The sequence below is a fragment of the Culicoides brevitarsis genome, chromosome 1, assembly GCF_036172545.1.
Source record: "Culicoides brevitarsis isolate CSIRO-B50_1 chromosome 1, AGI_CSIRO_Cbre_v1, whole genome shotgun sequence".
Classification (NCBI taxonomy): Eukaryota; Metazoa; Arthropoda; class Insecta; order Diptera; family Ceratopogonidae; genus Culicoides; species Culicoides brevitarsis.
The window spans coordinates 42,297,863-42,317,192 of NC_087085.1; the positions used below are offsets into that span (position 1 = coordinate 42,297,863).

The window sequence follows — 19,330 nt, forward strand, 5'->3', positions numbered from 1 at the left end:
TTATCTTTTTAGCGGTTTCATCCTTACGGTACTTGTCAAATCGATAAAAAAAAATAAATAAATTTACAAAAAATTGATAATTCAGCAATATTGTAAATGAAAAAATTGTCTCTCGTCGCAAGTTACGAAAGTCAGTCGTCATGAAAAGCTCACAAGACACAAAGCTAAAATATCCTGAAATTAACAGAAGCTCAAAGAAGAATCGTCATCCGAAATCCGTGCATCTCCAAAAGGAAGACCTCCATCATCAACTCGAGGATTACGTGCGTTTGCAATATTTGAAGTATGTTGAAGGCGTTTTGCGAGACAATTACAATTTATGGCTCAAAAGCGACACAGGCCAAATTTCCGGTTTAATTGTCACGGAAAAGGAGATCAAAGAAACTGCTGAAACGATTGAGATTGAAGCTCTTAAGGCATGCACCATTGTCTCGCTTTATAGGAAGCAAATTAATAAATTGGTAATTTTTTTTGCTGATTTTTCAAAAAAAAAAAAAAAAATTAACAAATTTTTATTTTTTGTAGATCGACACAATTAAAAATGAGACTCAGCAAAATTTGTTGAATGCTGTGCTGATGAAGACAAAATTCAATTCGAAGCCAAGCAAGAAACACGTTGCGACCCAAACGAGCGTCGTTCATCATCAAAAGCGAATACCCAGCCCGATAGTTGTCGATGCAAAAAAGCATAAAAAATCAACGAGAAATGAAATTGACGTGTCCGAAGCAACGTTAGATGAGAAAATTCGTCGATTTCAAGAGAGTTTTATCGAAACGGACGACATGAAATGCCCCAAAAATGATTGTTTGGATCCATTGCCGGTTATTGAGACACCTACAAGACCTCCAATGACCCCTTCGATTAACTTAAATGACCTTCTTTCGCATCGAAAGCAACAAAAACAGGTATTTTTCGCTCCCGCAACACCAAGTAGCGTCGCAAGTCAAACACCGAGCATCAATTATTTGCAAATTCCTGCAACGCCAACTTGTTTAATGACTCCCGCAAGCACTTGCACATCAAATTCCGTGAATCAAGATGCCCAAGACGAAGTAGAGAAGAAAATTATGCAGGAATTGAACGAAATGTTCGGCGAAGAAGAGACAAAAAATGACGTCGAGGATATTTTTGGAGCAGAATCGTCAAAAAATGTCGTAAAAGTGACTCGTGAACCATCGCCCGTGATAGATTTACAAACATTATCGAAGATGAAAGACCCGGAACAAGAGGAAAAAGAGATGAAACAACGTTTAATGTCGAGTATTTGGCCTTGTGAGCTTCATCATCAAAAAATGCGACTTCGAACTGTCTTGAGCGACATCGCGGAACGAAATTTTCGCAAATACGAAAAAATTAAACAACGATTCCGTGAATTGTTTGACGATGATGAGACTGAAAATGAACTCGCGCCATATAGTCCGAGCATAGAACTCGACGAAATTCTTCTGGGAAGTTGTCGAAAGCGGATTTCTCATTGGGTTGTCAAAACTCTCATGATGCCATACAAAAATGGGCAAATTGAAAAGTTCCTCTTCAAGCGTCTCGCCAAATATCTCGCCGACAGTATTATTTATCAGGACCAATATCCGAGCGAAACGTATGTGAAGGATTTTGTGTACGATTTTATTTGTCGACATCCTCGAATCGAATGTCTCGAGGACATGTATTCGGAAAATTATTTGAATTAACGAGAATTTTAAATAAAATTAGTTGCATTTAATGATCATCTTTACTCGGGCCCGGACAATTTGCTTGAAAATCTTCCGCATTTTCGTATTTTGTGCCACAATAGATGCAGTAGAAGTAACACGAACGCAAATATCGCGTCAACATTTCCAATTTTTCCGAATTTTCGTACTTTTCTGGTTCTTTTTCCTCCGTTTCTTCATCTTTTTCGTCCTCCTCATCTACCGGCAATCGATTTTCGGGCCAAAAAAACTTCATAATTGGATAAGTGACTTTCAGATCTCGATCTAAACGTTCACATGCCTTTTGCGCTTTCGCCAAATCAAAGTCAATTTGCTTCGTTTGTGATTTTAAAGCCATTTGTCGTCGATATTCTTCGGGTGTTATTTGATCCTCGCTCTTTGTCGCACGTTTTAAAGCTGCTTGAGCTCGAAATTCTTGAATTTCTTTAATTGCAGCTTCTCGTCCCAATCCGCCGCGATCATTTTTGATCTGTAATCCAATCGGTTCCTTAATTCCCGTTTCAGATTTTCCCAAAGCTTGTCCCTCTTTGTAGCCCATTTTTTGTAGCATGGCGAAACCTTTGTTTGAACTGCTAAGTGACGTGCTGAGACCTTCCTGTAAACGCAAAGCTGGTTGTTGTTTCTTCTTTTGTTCCTCATCTAAGCGAGCTTTCTTCACGGCAAGCTCGTGTTCGCGTTTTCGGGAGTGATTGTGAATCAAGCCGGGACGGATGTCTTTGGTTTTTGTGTTGCTTGTGCTGAAAATTGGTAAAAAATTGTGAAAAAAATAATTTTTTGTGAGATTTGTAGTTTACCATGCTGCAAGGATTTTATCTGACATGTAATCGTCTTCGTCGGAGGACATTTTTATTTTATTTTTTAATTTTTTTTGCGAGAAAAATTATTTTTTACTGAAGTTTGTTTGTAAACAAAAATTTAGGGCATTACAAATTTGAAATTGAAATTTTTGTCTCATGTCAAAAACTGAAAATTTAATTGAAAAAAAAAATTGAAAAAAAAAATAAATTGAAAATTTCTTCAAAAATTGCTTTACAAAAAAAAATAATTTAAATTAAATCCCAAAAATTTTGAAAATTATAAAAATTTTTTTTTTTTTTTAAAAAAATTTTGCAAATAAAATAATTTTTATATGGATTTTTAATTTTTTTTTCAGAAAATTAATTTACATATTTTTCAAATTTTTTTGAATTTCATTTAAATTTTTTTGATGATTTTTTTTTTTTAATTATTTATTTGAAGTTTTAAATTAATTAGTAAATAAATATCAAAGCGAAAAAAAATACTTTAAAAATAAAAAAAAAATTAAACGATCAAAATTTTTTAAAAAATTGGCTTTTTATATGAAAAATTATTTATTTCAAAATTTTTATTTATTTTTTTTTTAATTAGAAAATTATTTGTTAAATTTTTAAATATTTTTGAAAAAAAAATTTTTTTGACGAAATTTTGAAAAATAAATTTGGAGTGTCCTTACACTTAAAAAATGTAAGCAAAAATTTTCAACAATTTTTTTTTTGTTAACTTCGATATGACGAATTTTCTTTAGAATAATGTCGATAATTTCTTTCATTTGAACGTCGTCGATTTCTATCTGGCGATCTGTAACTTCGTTCTCTTGGATGATATCTGTCGTTATTTCTTGGAAATCTTTCGTTGTCTCTTAAATCTCGTCGCTTTTCTCGTCGTTTTCTGTCAAATTCTTTCCATCTTCTTCGTGCCGCAAGCTTTCGTCTCTCATCGGGACCTAATTCGGTGTGTCTTTGAGTAAAAGATCTTTGTTGATATTCCAATCGAGGAATTTCGCTTCGTTTTTCCGGCTCAGAAATTGCCATTGGCTTCGTTTCATTCTCAGATTTTTTCACCCAAATCGGTTTCACGATAAAATGTTTCGTCAAATCTCCCCCGTATCGTCTCACGAGATCATTCACGTACTGTTCTCTGTAAATCCCGGGAGGTCTTCCGCTCGAAAATGCCTTTAACGCGTCATCGACTTGATATTGCAATCGTGTTACCATGTAAGTAACAATTAGGAAGCCCGTTCGGTTGTATCCGTGAGTACAATGCACGCCGATTATTTTTTCCGGATTCTCGGCGATGAATTTGTCAATCACATCCGTGAATTCCTGCACTTGTTTCGGCGTTGGAGCACTTCCGTGACCTTCGCACATGATTTTTGCATACTGACATCCACGTTTTTGTACCTCGACTCCGTCAAAATAGCGTGTGGTTTTTGTCAAATCGATCCATAAGCCGAGTTGTAACTAAAAAAAATGATAAAAATTAATTTTTTGTTGAAATTTTATGAGATAAAAGACAAACTTTGGATCTGGCAAGCCATTCAAACACATCGTCGGGAGTAAAAATGTCAATTTTCTTTAATTTTCGTTCGAATTTGTGGTCTAGAGGAGTTTTGAAGGCAACAAATTTCTTCCCGATTAGGTACGATTTTTTTGGGCAGTCAATCCATTCCTTGAAATAAAGAGAAATTAATAAATTTTAATGTTTTTAAAGGTTTTAAGACTTACTTTTGGAATATTCATCACAAAATGGCAAATAAAGAAATAAATTTTCAGCAATTTTCTAAATGTAAACAATAACCACGTCAAATTTCAAACCAAAACAAAGTTTTAGGGCATTTCAATTAAAAATTTTGTTCTCTTTAAAAATTTCAGGTCTATCCAATTTTTTTTTGTTTTTGTAAAAAATGCGCTCAAGTTGATTTTTCTTTAAAAATTTTAAAACACTATTCTTAAAACTACAAAAAAAAATTGAAACTGAAAAAAATTTTTTTCTTTCACATAGTTTTGTTTTAAAAACTAAATCAAGAGCAAAAAAACTGTGTCAAAAACTGTGTCAAAGCTATTTTGTCAAATTTTGCTCCAAATGGATTGAAATTTGTCAGAGGGCTCTAATTTATCATTTTTAATCATTTTATAACTCAAAACTGCCAAAAAATTGAAACTGAAAAAAAATTTTTTCTTTGACATAGTTTTGTTTTAAAAACTAAATCAAGAGCAAAAAAACTGTGTCAAAAACTGTGTCAAAGCTATTTTGTCAAATTTTGCTCCAAATGGATTGAAATTTGTCAGAGGGCTCTAATTTATCATTTTTAATCATTTTATAACTCAAAACTGCCAAAAAATTGAAACTGAAAAAAAAAAATTTTCTTTGACATAGTTTTGTTTTAAAAACTAAATCAAGAGCAAAAAAACTGTGTCAAAAACTGTGTCAAAGCTATTTTGTCAAATTTTGCTCCAAATGGATTGAAATTTGTCAGAGGGCTCTAATTTATCATTTTTAATCATTTTATAACTCAAAACTGCCAAAAAATTGAAACTGAAAAAAAATTTTTTCTTTGACATAGTTTTGTTTTAAAAACTAAATCAAGAGCAAAAAAACTGTGTCAAAAACTGTGTCAAAGCTATTTTGTCAAATTTTGCTCCAAATGGATTGAAATTTGTCAGAGGGCTCTAATTTATCATTTTTAATCATTTTATAACTCAAAACTGCCAAAAAATTGAAACTGAAAAAAAATTTTTTCTTTGACATAGTTTTGTTTTAAAAACTAAATCAAGAGCAAAAAAACTGTGTCAAAAACTGTGTCAAAGCTATTTTGTCAAATTTTGCTCCAAATGGATTGAAATTTGTCAGAGGGCTCTAATTTATCATTTTTAATCATTTTATAACTCAAAACTGCCAAAAAATTGAAACTGAAAAAAAATTTTTTCTTTGACATAGTTTTGTTTTAAAAACTAAATCAAGAGCAAAAAAACTGTGTCAAAAACTGTGTCAAAGCTATTTTTGTCAAATTTTGCTCCAAATGGATTGAAATTTATATTTTTTCATATAAAAAAATTTCAAATATTTTTAATGAATTTTGAAATAATTTTTTTTTAACAAGGAGTATCTTTTTTAGTTTTAAAATTAAAAAAAATTAAAAAATGTTTTATTTTGTATTTTTTAGTTTCATTTTCAACTTTTTTTTTTTTGCGAAAGTTAAATTTTTTTAAGATAAAAAAAATAAAAATGCAGAATTAAAGTCACAAAAGTCAAAAATTTATTTCTTCTCTTCTTCTTTTTTTAAAACTATACAATTGTTGGGCACAAAACATTGCCCTTGAGGAGACCAATTTTTTTGATCTCCTTTCCAAAAAATAATTTGTTCAGATTCGTACACATAGTTAATAAAAGACATGTAACACTCTACATTGACCCTGATTTCGCATACTGATGTCGCTGTGAGGACTTGAGTGCGGGCTCTGTGTTCGTTGGGGGATTCTCGTTCTGCCAGCGTTCGTGATACTCTTGGAAACACGGGACAATACACAAATTCGTCTGACATTCGGGACAGTGATATTTGGTTTTGCGTCGCAAAATTCTCCCATGCGCATCAATCGTATTCCAACAATAATTACATCCGAGCGCCGGTCCGGGTCTCGTAACGGGACAATGCGACGATCGAGTTGTTGTGTTTTCGAGCGAAAGCAATTCGCGACTCGTTGTGCTCGACAAAGGACTCGAAATGGATCTCGTGAATTCATCGGGTTTCATTTTGTGTGAAGCAGCAGCAGCTCCGCCTACAGTTAATAATCCGCTAGATGGCGTGGAAGTGCTTGTCGTAAAAGTTTCGGATGTCGTGGCGCTCGTATCGGGGATTATAACGACGAGAGGATTGGGCGTTTGATGCGAAGCCGAACCGATTGCCGAATCAAAAGACTTATGATGTTCAATTGAGCTTTTTTGCGTGTGTGCAGAGGGCGTTGTACTGCCCGACGATGACACGGGATGCGAAAGTTGTCGATGAAAAGTGTATGTCGCGGAGTTACTTTGGCTCGGCAGCAACGGATGTGAGTGTTGCTTGACTAAATGTGACTGAGTTGGGACACTGAGCAAATTTGGTGAATTTGTTGCGGGTGCAATTGTCGTTTTCCCAGCGGAAGATGGCGCTGGCTCGGAAGCTGTTCGTTCCATGACGCGACTCGAGGGAACTGTCAAGAGACACGTTGTATAAAGTTGACTTGATTCCGGGGTTTCGGGCGTATTTGAGCCTGATTGTACGAGATGTCCTTCGAGTTCTTTCTTGACACGCGGTTGACGAATCAACAAACGTTGTCGTTTACTGCCGACAGATGTCGTTGTCGACGAACTCGTACCCGAAACAGATTGCGAATGCGTTAAAACAGCGGGCGATGAGGAGCCTTCGCCATGCGACGACGACGAAGACGACATATTGATCGTTGTTGCTTCGACAGAAGATGATGGCACAAGAACCGCACGCACATCTGCTTCAATTTTCATCGATTCGTCTTCGGGAAAGTCTTGCGTTGACTCTTGTTTCGGCAATTCTGTGGATTCCGTGACACTTTCTTCCTTCACAGATCGACTATTCGAATTTCCCTCGGCTTGTTCCTGATAATGTCTCTCCTGCGATCCTGAATCTGATTTTTTAAGGCGTTTTCGACGCATCGCCGGAGACCCGGCATTCGGTGGTGAGACACTACAACGTTGTTGTTGTTGCCACAATTGTTGTTCGTTCGATGGCGCAGAAGCCGTTTGAGATTCCGTGCTTCCCCAAATTGACTCTGAACCGTTTCCGACAGCAGCGACATTTTCCTGTTTTGCCAATGCTCCGCCAGCTTCGGGCAGCTCTGCGAGTCCTTTTATCTTCAACGTTTCCGCCGTTTTGAGAATTTGCGGCAATTGTTCCGTCGAAACGTTCACTTCGCCGTAGTACATGAAGTCAACGATTGTCTTGAGGTCGTTAAATTGCACGTCTTTCAGGATGACAATCGGATGCTGACATGGATTTGCCGTGAAAAGTGCTTGGAAGTACGAACTGCAGGCCGATAACACGACTTTGTGTGCCTGCAATTGCCGTCCTTCGGCAGCGAGTGTGACATCAACGAGTGCTTCGCTGTGCAAAAGTGACGAAAAAACCGAAATAAAGTTCGGTTGATGGTTGTTCCATCGCAAGCAATATTGCTGCACGGACATTTTTCACAAAAAAAAACTACTTTTACGTCGTCGTTTCAAAGAAATTCGATTAGATTATCCATTGGTTGTCATCACCATCAAAGACCTTGAATTTCGTAAGCGACGATATACGGTCTGTACGCGAGCTACGTGTACGGGCGCTGGGTTGACGTCACAAATCCAAAAATACGAATGAATTTTATCACTTTGGGGGACCAAATTGCCGAGATTTCTGGATTCCGATCAATTCCAACGAGCTTTTACGTAATCCAAAGAACACTTTTCCTCAATAATTTCCGTATTTCGTCCGAAAATTCACTTTTTTTACTGCAAAAGAAAAATGTTTGGTTGTTTTATAACCTTCCGTTTTTTCCTTCCTTCTTCAAAGTTACCTTTAACAATGTGCACGAACCGCTTTTGATGTCGTCTTGCACTCAAATATCGCTCGAGACACGAATTTATGCGAGAAATTGGGATGTTTCTAAAGATCTTTTCAAAAAATGAAAATTTTCCAGCTTCAGGTACTTTCAAAAATGTAAACAAAACCTCAATGCGGGGTCATTCAACTTCTGGAAACGAGAAAAAAATAAAAATTTTTTATTTTTCATTGAGAAATTTTAAAATAAAATCATAAATTTTAATTTTTTTAAGCCAAAAAAACATAAAATTATTAAATTTATATTAAAATTTTAATAAAAACTCACAAAAATTAATTTTTAGTGCCCCAGTATGAACATCTCCTCAGAAGTAAGCAGTCAGCTGATTGATAGCAGCGCGCTAAATATTTCGCCATTCCTCATAATCTTCAATTTTTCGCAAATTTTAATGATTCAACGATGGAAAAGACTGTCGAAGCGATTCGGATTGTCACAATGGACTATTATTTGACGAAGCCCATTCAAAATTTGGATTCCTGCTTTTCAGAATTACAAAATACTGTGATAAAAAGTGTAAGTTTTCAGAAAAATTTTGTGTTTTGCTTAAATTTTTAACCGAATTTTCGTTTTAGGTGCCTATTATAAGAGTTTTTGGCAGTAACAAGTTCGGGCAAAAGGTTTGTGCTCACATTCATGGCGTTTATCCGTATTTGTATGTGCCTTTCGATGACAACAATGTCGAAAATCACACGAGTTATGTGCAGCAATTAGCTAATAGCTTGGATAAAGCGATAAATATTTCGTTTGGGAAGATGATGTCGACAAGGCAGTATGTTTATAAAATTTTATTGGTCAAGGGAATGTAAGTTTTTTAATTTTTTTCGATTTTTTTGTTAATAAAAATTTATTTTTTAGTCCATTTTACGGATTTCACAACACCGACATGCATTTCCTGAAGATTTATTTGTTCAATCCGGGTCTCGTTCGTCGTGTAGCGAATTTATTGTTAAGCGGAGCGATTATGAATCGTTCTTTTCAGCCTCACGAATCGCACATTCCTTATATTTTGCAATTTATGATCGATCACAATCTTTACGGCATGAGTCAACTTTATGTTCCGGAGCAATTGTTACTTCATCGTTCCTCAAATAAGTCAGAAGAGAGCCATATTCCGCAAAAACTCACCCAATCCGCCATTGAATTCGACATAATGGCGATTCACATCTTAAATCGAGCTCTTTTATATCAAAAAACTGACACAAATTGCGTGAATCCCGGCATTGCTTCTTTATGGGAAGACGAGAAATTGAGAAGAGGATTCGCATCGACAGCAGAATTGGAGCCTCCGCCATCGCAGATTCGAGAATACGTGAATTTAAGTAGGAGTGATCAATATTTTCGACAAGTTTTGAAGGCGAAAGTTGCTCCAAAGGACTTTGAGGAGGAAAATCGCATGGATTCGACTGCAGAAATGGAAAGATTAATTTTAATGGACGAAATTCCGTCGCAAAAAACCTCACAAAAGACAAATCATTCGGGTTCGTTATTTTCTGACGAAGATGAGACTGAAAATTTAAATGAAAAATTGGATGAAACGATCGTTAATGAAGAAATTGTCATGAGTTTGACTCAAAATACGTTGAGTGTTACATGTAAATATTTTATTTTTTTAAAAAAATAATTTTTTTTTTTATTTTTTAAAATTAATTTTTTTAAATTTTTAAATTAAATTAATTTTTAAATTAAATTTAATTAATTAATTTTTTTTAAATTTAATTTTTTTTTTAATTTTTAAATTTTTTTTTTTAATTTTTAAATTAATTTAATTTTTAATTAAATTAAATTTATTTAAATTTAAATTTTTAAATTTAATTTTTTATTTTAATTTAAATTTTTAATTAATTTTTTAATAATTTTTAAATTAATTTTAAATAATTTTTAAATTAATTTTTTTTTAATTTTAATTTTTTAAAAATTTTAATTAATTTTTAATTAATTTTTAATTAATTCTTTTAAAATTATTTTAAAAATAATTTTTAATAATTTTATAAAAATATTTTTTTTTAAATGTTAGTAAAATTTAATTAATTTTTAAGTTTAATTAATTTTTAATTAATTTTAATTAATTAATTAATTAAAATTAATTTTAATTAATTTTTAAAATTATTTAAAAATAATTTTTTAAAAATATTTTTTTTAAATTTTAGTGAACGAAGAAGACTATGAATTACTTGAAATAATGCGAGAATTAGAAGAAAATGATGGAAAAACACCCGATACTGATAGTGTATTAGCTCCTGTAAGCAGTCAAAAGCCTCAAAACCAATCAACGCAACTTACTCAAGTCATAAATGCAACAATCGAACCCGAAGACGAAGATGAACTTGATTTTACTGTCATGAATTTCGATCCAGAGTAAGATTTTTAACGTATTTTTCAAATTTATTTTTGCTTACAAACTGCTTACATTCTGCTTTCACTCGTGTTCTCACGTTTTTTTCTTTATTTTGATTCATTGTTATGGCAACTGTTGCGTTGATCGCGCTAAATTAGTTACAAAAAAAGCTTTAAAAATCCAGAAAAATGGTTGAGGAAGTTTCTCCGGAAGATTTTTGCAAAAAATGGTGTTCAAACTTGCAAAGTCCCGAACGTTCGGTGCGTCAAACGACGTTAAAAGAGATGTTGGAGCACTTTGAATCCGGCAAAGTTGATGAATCAACAGCTGAAACGTACTACAATGAGATTTACATTCACCTAATGAAGGCTTATACGGATCGTTTTGAGGTTTGTCGATCTCTGGCAGCGTCAATTGTGTCGTCAATGATGAAATTTCTCCCGAGGAACAGTTCGTATCTCGAATATATTTGTTCTGTGATCGCTCAGAGACTTGCTCAGGCAGAAATGATCGAAGAAAGTGAAGAAATGCGACTTCAGCTGGTTCAACAACTCAAAGAATTGATTGAAAAGTTCAAAGAATGCCCGAAAGAGAAGAAAGATTTGATTTTAAAGGCTTATAATGACGTCATTGATGTCTTGATACGAACCATTAAGGATCCTTATCCGGCGATTCAGAAAGAATCTTGTGAAATTGTGAAGTTACTTGCGACAGCAACTCCCAGTTTTCGTTATCGAGCTGAAGTTCTTGTGAAACCGATGACTTTTATGTTGTCACATCGATATTCAGCCAATAGAGCGATTGCCATTGAAACTTTGTCCATTACTGCCTTGCATATTTTAACGAATGACGATAAAGTTGGAAATATTATCATGGATTTGTCGAAATTGCTCATGGATGATGTCCCCAAAGTTCGATTGGAATGCGGGCGAGCTGGAATTCGTTTGGGTTTGGAACTGCGAGATCGTTATTCGCATTTTAGTAAAATTTTGCCCTTAATTCTGTGCAGCTTGGTTGACGAAGTCGAAGAAATTCGCGAGGAAATCCATAAAAATTGGATAAAAGTTGGCGCGCAATATTACGACGAAAACGAAGAAGAGCTCAAAGAATATTTACTCACAGATGTGACTCCAGAAAATTATCCCGCCGAGTTAAAACGCCCCACAGTCGGATGTCGTCAACTCGTACAACGAAACCTGAAAATGGTGAATATTATTTTGCACGAAATGGAAGAATGGAAGGAAGAAGTTCGTCTTCATGCCACGAGATTATTGGGACAAGTCGTAATTCACTCGGAAAAATTATTTGCGACGCAATTTATTGATGCGTTTCCCGTTTTGGCGAAAACTTGCGTTGATCCGGAGAAGATAGTTGCGGCGGAAGCGATGCTCATAGCGATTTATTTGGGAACTTTTTTGGATTATTCGTCGTGGGCGGATTATGTGAGGCGTCAAATGTCGAAACAACCAAATTTGGGGAATCTGAAATGTTTTACGGCGTTATTTGCAGCAGCTTCGAATGATGAAAAATTGGGGGATTTGAAGGAAATTAGTGAGGTTTTGGTTGATACGACAATTTGTCATAATACGAAGCCCGAATATCAGTTGCAGCTTTTGCAATTTTGTGATGTGCTGTCTGATGGATTGTCGATAATTCAGGTAATTTTTAAAAAAATATTTTTCGATTCAAATTCCATTAAAATAAATAAAAATTAGAAAAAAAATATAAATTAAGATTTTAAAAAAATTAAGAAAATAATAAATTTAAAATTTTCAAAATTTTAAATAATTTAATTTTTCAAAAAAAAAAAAAAAAAAAAAATTATTAAAAAAATTAAAAAAAAAAAAATTAAAAATAATTATTTTAAATTATTCTTATTTAAAAAATTTAAATTTCAAAAAAAAATTTTGGAATTTCTATTAATTTTTTTTAAAAATAAAAAATTAATAATTTTTTTTCTTAAATTTTTGGAAGGTTTTAAAAATAAATTTAAAAAATATTTTTAAATTTTTTTTAAATTATTTTTAAATTTATAGTTCAAATTTTTTTTTTTTGAATTTCTAAAAAAATTAAATTGTTCAATTTTTTTTTAATTCATAAGGTTTTTGTTTAATTTTTTTAAATATTTCAAATTGAAAAAATAAAATTAAAAAAAAAATTTAAAACTTAGAAAATATTTTTGAAAAATAAAAAAAAAAAAAGGTCGAAATTTTTAAAAAATAATTAAATTTTGAAAAAAAAAATAATTAAAATTAATTAAAAAAATTTTTAAAAAAAAAAAAAAAATTTTTGTAATTTTTTAATTTTCAAAACTTAAAAAAATATTTAAAAAAAACTTTTCTTCAAAATTCGTTTAAATTTATACTTCAAAAAATTTTTAGAATTTCTAAAAAAAAATGAAATTGATCATTTTTTTTTATTTTAACATTATTTTTTTTAAATATTTTAAATGAATAAATTTTTTAATTTAACCTGAATCAACTAATTATTATTTTTTTATATTTTTAGACAAACGACTCTTCAGACTCATCAATTTCGGAAACAGAAAAGAACCTTTACACAATTACGATGAAAGTAATGTCTCTCGGACCTGAAATCGAAGACATTCAAACATTAGGAAAGGAAATTTTAGCAAAAATTTCAACTTTTACCTCCGTTCAAGGTCTTCACGATCGTTACTCGTTACATCTCTTAAACCAAATCGGTCCTCTCGAAACCGAAGCTGAAGAAGTTCTTCCTCAAATCTCACTTTTAAGCGGCATCATCAACATTTCCGGACTACATTCCGCCAACATTCGTACTTTTCAACCACATATCTTGACAGCTCTGAAAAACACGTGTCCCGAAGGAAGAGTTTTAATTTTCAAATCAATCGCTGAAGTCATGATTCAATGGAAAACGCTCTCAACGTCGCCCGAAAACACCGAAGAAGTCCTCAAAACGTTCATTCAAGACGTCATTCAACCGTATCTCGTGTGGGCAGCTGGCAGAAGTGCCGAAACTGTTCGAACGATGGCAACTGCGTGTTTGTGTGCGACAATTCAAGGCGCTGACGAAGAAATTGCTGCGAAATTAATTGATCATTTTTCGTCGGAGCTTGTTCCTTTGATCGAAGACAACAGTATTCGAACTCGGGCGTTCGCTCTGAGGATTTTATTGAGTAGCGGCGCGATGGAGACAGAAAAATTGAAGCCTTTGATGTTTCAAGTGTCAGCTAGATTGGATGATCCGTGTGCGGAAGTGAGAATTTTGGCAGCAAATGTATTGGGACACATGAAAGCGACGGATAAAAAGGAGTGCGAAGGCATTTTTGATCAAATTGTCGAACGAATGATCCTTCATTTGGAAAGTCCTGAAGTAGAATTGAAGGAAAAACTCGCAGAATCGCTGAAAAAAATTGGAAAAGAGTATTCTGAAGTATATGAAAAGCATTTAAACGCATTACCTGAGAACAATCCAATTAAAAAACTCTTGATAGAAGAGACGAAATTGTAATTTTAAGCAATTTTCGGATTTTTAAATAAAAATAACAAGCACCTCAAACTGTTTTTTTGCTCAAAAAATGTTAAAAAATTAAAATTTAACGAAATTTTTAATAATTTTTTGTTTTTTTCTTTTAGATTTTCTGATGAAGATGAATTAAACACAACTACAATGTCAGAAAATTTCCCTCAACTTGATGGCGGATACGATTTACGAAGACCAAAAAAGAAATCTGCTGAAGAAAAGACTTGGTTTCATAGAGATAGGCCTCCGTCATCGTTAAAAGAGCTCCAAATTAACATCAAAAAAGTTAAATTTGATGAAAAATCGACAGAAAATGTTGAAAAAACTCCTGAAAAGTCGAAAATTGAAGAAAAATCGACAGAAAATGAAGAAATTGGGACTCAAAAATCAAAAATTGAAGAAATACCTTCAAGCAGCGTTGAAAAAACTCCTCAAAAAGTCGAAACAAACATCTTGGATGATGAAAATTTAACGGAAAAGCTCGTTGCTGCGTTTTTATCTCCTACTCCGGGACCATCAGGCATCACAAATGCATTTCCAGAATACAAAACGCCTGAAAAAACGATCAGTAGTGATGACGAATATGATTCTGATCCGATGATTGAAAGTTTTTACGATCGCACACTGATATTTGACCTTCCCTCCTCTGAAGAAGAAGAAGTTTCTCCCATTTCCGCAGCTAAAAACGAAGAAAAAGTCGTAATTCATCCATTAAAAGACCCTCCATTGCCGGAAGACGTCAAAAAATCCATCTACGAGTTCCATGAAGCGCGAAAACCTGTTTATAAAGACTTCAATGACATCACAAAGAAGCGAGAAGTAGGCTACAATATCTTACATGTCGCTGGAGATTGTCTCAAAGCATGTCCTTCCTTCGAAAGTCAAGTCTTGAACACATCAGGATCAGTTTTAAACTCCATTCGGAAGCAATCTTATCGAAATCTCACAGGAATTGAGAAACCTGAAAGCGTGAATCAGATAAACGAATGTTTAGTAACTGATGAAAATGTAATTTTAGACTGCGCGAAAAAGCCTCCGACTGTTTTAGATGCAAAATCTTGGGTTAAAGCGCGAAAAACGATCAAACCTGTGAGGAAAATCGAAGATGAAAGTCCCGCAAAAGCAAAAGTTGAGAAGCCATCGAATGTGCTGCAAGAAGAAATGCAAGAAAATGTCGAAGAAGATAAAGAAGTTTCGGTTATTGATGCGACTTTTAATGAATTTGACGTAACTTTGGGCGATACTGAAGGAAAAAAGCAAGAAACTTACCAATTTAATGTCTCCGGAGTTTTAGCTGAGAGTCAAGATGGGAGAAAATCAGCAACGCCATCGAGTTCGAGGAAAAGTATGTCCTTGATGAGACGAAAAAGACGCGGAATGTTGTCTCTGAAGAAGAGATTGCAGATAAATAAGGCATTGGAAGAGTCTGCTGTTGATTCTCCTGCGACATCACAAACTTCTGAGAATAGTTTTCAGTCAAGTGAGACTTTTGGAGATATCAGTGTAAGTTTTTCTGTTAAAAAAAAAAAAAAAATTAAAAAATAATTTTTTAAAAAAAAAAATTAAAAAAATTTCTGTTAAAAAAATATTTTTGTTAAAAAAATTAAATATCGAAAAATTTACTTAAAATATTTAAAAAATTTTTTTAGAATTTTTTAAATAAAATTATCAAAATTAACTCTATTATTATTTTAAAACATTTTTTTTTATAAATGTTTAAATAATTTAAATTTTTATTTTATCAAAATTAAAATTAAAAATCTATTAAAAAAATTTTTATAAATTTGCAAATCAATTTTTATAAATTTTTTAAGTTTTAAAAAAAATATGAAAAAAAAAATTTACTAATTATTTTTAAATTTTTTTAAATATTTTTAAATTTTAAAAAAATCATTTTAATTTCAAAAATTTTTTATTTTCTTTTTAATTTTTTTTTTTTTAAAAAAATTATTTTTTAATTTTTTTTCAAAAATTATTTTCAATTTTTTTTTGTTTAAAAATTTTATTATTTTTAAAAATAATTTTTTTTTATTTTTTTTCAAAAATTAATTTTTAATTTTTTTAAAAATTTTTTAATTTTTTTTTTTTTTAAATTTTTTAATTTTATTTTGTTCAAAAATTATTTTTTTTTTTTAAATGAATTTTCATTTTTTTTTTAAAAATTTATTTTTTAATTTTTTTTTTTTCTTTTCAAAAAAATTTAATTTTTTTTTAATTTTGGTTTTTTTGAAAATGATATTTTTACAAGGATTTTCTTCTCTAAAAATATTTTTTTCAAAAATTTTTTAAATTTATTTTTAATTTTTTTTACAATTCCTTTTTTAATTTTTTTTCATTTCAGTTAAAAGACTCACCCGACAGCGAAGCATCCCGCTTGAATCCAAACAGCACTTATGGCTTTTCTCTCAGTTCCACAGACATCAGTCTCGTCGACAAATCCCAACATTTCAAAGTCGATCTTGAAAACTTAAAAACCGCCAACGCCAAATGCGAATATTCCTACTTAACCCTCATGAATTTGGAATTACATTGCCAAACCCGTAACGATTTAAAGCCTGATCCAATGTTCGACGGCATTTCCGCTTTATTTTTCACCATCATCAACGACGTCCCGGAAAATTCTCTTGTTGATCAAAAGAAAACCGCAATGATCGTCTGCGGCTTGAGCGAACTCGAAGTAAATATTTTCCGTCGAAGTGACATGAAAACCGACATTTTTGTTGTTCCCAATGAAATTTCGTTATTCGAACATTTAATCGACATTGTGCGTCATTGGGACCCTGATATATTTTCAGGTTATGAAATTGAGCGTTTTTCATGGGGATATTTAATTGACAGAGGAAACGCATTGGAATTGGATATGATTTCCTTGCTTTCGCGGATTTTACCGAAGGAACATGTGACGCAGGAGAGCAAAGAAGTGCCCCAAATGGAAGAACCTGATCCGGGACAAGGTATGGATCGCGAGTACGAGAACGATATTCAGATACGCGGGAGAATTTTATTGAATGTTTGGCGGTTAATTCGACATGAAATCGCTTTGACGTCATATACCTTCGAGAATGTCTTGTACCATATCATGCATCAACGATATTTGCTCCATTCTCATAAATTTTTGACTCGTTTATGGCAAAATCCGAAGACAATGTGGATCGTAGCGGATTATTACTTGAAAAAAGTCCGCGGAACAATCGATATTTTGGATACTTTGGACCTGATTGGAAGAACGTGTGAGTTGGCGAAGCTCTTTGGCATCCAATTTTTCGAAGTTTTATCCCGGGGGTCACAATTTCGCGTTGAAAGCATGATGATGCGAATTGCCAAGGCACGAAATTACGTCGGGGTGTCTCCAAGTGTGCAACAACGAGCTCATATGAGAGCTCCGGAGTACTTACCCTTAATTTTAGAGCCCCAATCCCGACTTTTCACGGATCCTTTGATCGTTTTAGACTTTCAAAGTTTATATCCAAGCGTTATAATCGGATATAATTACTGTTTTTCGACATGTTTGGGTCGAGTAGAGCATCTTGGCACAAAAGACCCCTTCGAATTTGGAGCGACAAACTTGAAAATCCCGCCAGAATTGCTTCAGGAGCTCATTGAACAGAACCAGATCACAATTTCGCCGTGTGGCGTCGCTTTTGTGACCAAAGAAGTCCGTAAAGGGGTCCTTCCGCAGATGTTAAACGAGATTCTCGACACGAGATTGATGGTAAAACAGTCCATGAAGCTGCACAAAAGTAATAAAGTGCTCCAACGGGTCTTGCATTCACGACAACTCGGCTTGAAATTGATCGCGAACGTCACTTATGGATATACGGCGGCGAATTTCAGCGGAAGAATGCCTTGTGTCGAAGTTGGGGACAGCGTTGTAAGCAAAGGGCGCGAAACTCTCGAACGTGCAATCAAATTTGTCGAAGCTAATAGCGAATGGCGGGCTGAAGTTGTTTACGGAGACACAGATTCCTTGTTTATTCTCCTTCCGGGACGAACTCGCGATGAAGCTTTCACTTTAGGACAGGAAATAGCTGAAGCAGTTACACTCGATAATCCATCGCCGATCAAGCTGAAATTCGAAAAAGTTTATCAACCGTGCATTTTACAGACCAAAAAGCGGTATGTTGGGTACATGTATGAGACTCCCGACCAAAAAGATCCCATTTACGAAGCGAAAGGCATTGAAACTGTTCGTCGTGATGGTTGCCCGATCGTTGCAAAAACTCTCGAAAAGACTCTTCGCATCCTTTTTGAGACTCTCGATGTTAGTCGTGTCAAGCGTTTCATCAATCGGCAATTTACGAAGCTCCTGAAAGGCGAAACCAGCATTCAAGACTTGATTTTTGCCAAAGAATTTCGCGGAATGAAAGGATACAAACCCGGTGCGTGTGTTCCTGCCTTAGAATTGGCGCGAAAATGGGTTTTAAAGGATCCAAGAAATATTCCTTTGAGCGGTGAACGAGTCCCGTTCGTTATTGCTAATGGTCCCCCGGGATTGCCGTTAATTCGATTGGTTCGAAGCCCGTATGAGATGCTGGAAGATAAGGGATTGAAAGTTAATTCCTTTTATTATATCACAAAAGTCATAATTCCGCCGTTAAATCGATGCTTGTTGCTCATTGGAGTCGATGTGAGAGAATGGTTTCAAGAATTGCCGCGAACTTTGAAGATAACGGGAGCAACAACTCACACAGATGCAAATTTGGGGGATTTTACGTACAAAAAAAGTACAATAGCGCAATATTTTGCGACAACGAATTGCGTGGTTGAGTGCGGGAATCAAACGACGAATGAAGGTGTTTGTGAGAAATGTCAGGAAAATCCACAAAAAGCTGTTTTGGCGTTAAATTGTAAAATTATGAAGTTGGATAGGAGATTGGCGCAGATTCAAAAGGTAATTTTTTTGAATTTTTAAATTTTTTAAAATTTTTTAATTATTTTTTTTTTTTAAATTTTAGATTTGTCATTCATGTAGCGGTCGAACAACAAATTTTGAATGCATTTCATTGGATTGTCCGATTTTATATAAACTTAATAATGCGAAGCACAATTTTTCACAAACGGAAAATATGCGAAAGTTGCTTGAAAATGAATTCTTTTGATACATTTTTGAATTATTCACTAAATATTTTTTATATTTTTTTTTTATATTTTTAAGTTTTTTTAAGAAAATAAATTTCAATAAAATCATTTTTTTAAATAACTTTTTGTTTTATTTTTTCTCCTATCTAATTAATTACTTTGGAATTAAAATTTGGAAATATTTTTAAGATTTTTAGAATTAAAAAATTATCAATTTACAAAAATAAAAATTTTTGAAAAATATTTTTTTTTTATTTTCTGAGAAAATTTTTCTTCTAAAAAAGTTTTA

At 33.1% G+C, this 19,330-nt stretch overlaps 6 protein-coding genes across 6 annotated transcripts; 3 read left to right on the top strand and 3 right to left on the bottom strand.

Annotated features, from left to right (window-relative positions):
* Positions 1-140: 140 nt before the first annotated feature.
* LOC134837862 (uncharacterized) lies at positions 141-1,689 on the top strand. Its single transcript, XM_063853254.1, has 2 exons — positions 141-461; positions 526-1,689. The coding sequence occupies exons 1-2, from the start codon at positions 141-143 to the stop codon at positions 1,687-1,689; spliced, it is 1,485 nt and encodes a 494-aa protein (XP_063709324.1).
* LOC134827730 (G patch domain-containing protein 11) lies at positions 1,623-2,601 on the bottom strand. The gene is made up of 2 exons (XM_063840509.1): positions 2,505-2,601; positions 1,623-2,447 (listed from the first exon to the last, which is right to left on the bottom strand). Exons 1-2 carry the CDS (start codon positions 2,552-2,554, stop codon positions 1,718-1,720), a joined length of 780 nt encoding a protein of 259 aa, XP_063696579.1. The 5' UTR covers positions 2,555-2,601; the 3' UTR covers positions 1,623-1,717.
* Positions 2,602-3,112: 511 nt separating this feature from the next.
* LOC134827728 (mRNA-capping enzyme-like) lies at positions 3,113-4,341 on the bottom strand. The gene is made up of 3 exons (XM_063840508.1): positions 4,236-4,341; positions 4,030-4,179; positions 3,113-3,971 (listed from the first exon to the last, which is right to left on the bottom strand). Exons 1-3 carry the CDS (start codon positions 4,248-4,250, stop codon positions 3,228-3,230), a joined length of 909 nt encoding a protein of 302 aa, XP_063696578.1. The 5' UTR covers positions 4,251-4,341; the 3' UTR covers positions 3,113-3,227.
* A 1,411-nt stretch (positions 4,342-5,752) lies between these two features.
* Positions 5,753-8,213, bottom strand: LOC134827723 (longitudinals lacking protein, isoforms H/M/V-like). Its single transcript, XM_063840502.1, has 2 exons — positions 8,076-8,213; positions 5,753-8,010 (listed from the first exon to the last, which is right to left on the bottom strand). Exon 2 carries the CDS (start codon positions 7,702-7,704, stop codon positions 5,914-5,916), a length of 1,791 nt encoding a protein of 596 aa, XP_063696572.1. The 5' UTR covers positions 7,705-8,010; positions 8,076-8,213; the 3' UTR covers positions 5,753-5,913.
* A 306-nt stretch (positions 8,214-8,519) lies between these two features.
* LOC134837863 (DNA polymerase zeta catalytic subunit) lies at positions 8,520-19,076 on the top strand. The gene is made up of 7 exons (XM_063853255.1): positions 8,520-8,633; positions 8,693-8,922; positions 8,976-9,712; positions 10,268-10,475; positions 14,076-15,465; positions 16,304-18,853; positions 18,918-19,076. Exons 1-7 carry the CDS (start codon positions 8,520-8,522, stop codon positions 19,059-19,061), a joined length of 5,373 nt encoding a protein of 1,790 aa, XP_063709325.1. The 3' UTR covers positions 19,062-19,076.
* Positions 10,589-13,989, top strand: LOC134837141 (dynein axonemal assembly factor 5). Its single transcript, XM_063852480.1, has 2 exons — positions 10,589-12,113; positions 12,964-13,989. The coding sequence occupies exons 1-2, from the start codon at positions 10,644-10,646 to the stop codon at positions 13,948-13,950; spliced, it is 2,457 nt and encodes an 818-aa protein (XP_063708550.1). The 5' UTR covers positions 10,589-10,643; the 3' UTR covers positions 13,951-13,989.
* Positions 19,077-19,330: the final 254 nt, after the last annotated feature.

Bases quoted from the DNA above. Each gene is read 5' to 3' on its own strand.
- LOC134837863 (XM_063853255.1), top strand. From the start codon at position 8,520: ATGGAAAAGACTGTCGAAGCGATTCGGATTGTCACAATGGACTATTAT. The intron at 8,634-8,692 runs GTAAGTTTTCAG...TTTTCGTTTTAG, and splicing joins AAAATACTGTGATAAAAAGT to GTGCCTATTATAAGAGTTTT. The intron at 18,854-18,917 runs GTAATTTTTTTG...TTTAAATTTTAG, and splicing joins GATTGGCGCAGATTCAAAAG to ATTTGTCATTCATGTAGCGG.
- LOC134827723 (XM_063840502.1), bottom strand. From the start codon at position 7,704: ATGTCCGTGCAGCAATATTGCTTGCGATGGAACAACCATCAACCGAAC.
- LOC134827728 (XM_063840508.1), bottom strand. The intron at 3,972-4,029 runs GTTTGTCTTTTA...CATTTTTTTTAG, and splicing joins AATGGCTTGCCAGATCCAAA to TTACAACTCGGCTTATGGAT.
- LOC134827730 (XM_063840509.1), bottom strand. From the start codon at position 2,554: ATGTCCTCCGACGAAGACGATTACATGTCAGATAAAATCCTTGCAGCA. The intron at 2,448-2,504 runs GTAAACTACAAA...ACCAATTTTCAG, and splicing joins GATAAAATCCTTGCAGCATG to CACAAGCAACACAAAAACCA.
- LOC134837141 (XM_063852480.1), top strand. From the start codon at position 10,644: ATGGTTGAGGAAGTTTCTCCGGAAGATTTTTGCAAAAAATGGTGTTCA. The intron at 12,114-12,963 runs GTAATTTTTAAA...TTATATTTTTAG, and splicing joins ATGGATTGTCGATAATTCAG to ACAAACGACTCTTCAGACTC.
- LOC134837862 (XM_063853254.1), top strand. From the start codon at position 141: ATGAAAAGCTCACAAGACACAAAGCTAAAATATCCTGAAATTAACAGA. The intron at 462-525 runs GTAATTTTTTTT...TATTTTTTGTAG, and splicing joins GGAAGCAAATTAATAAATTG to ATCGACACAATTAAAAATGA.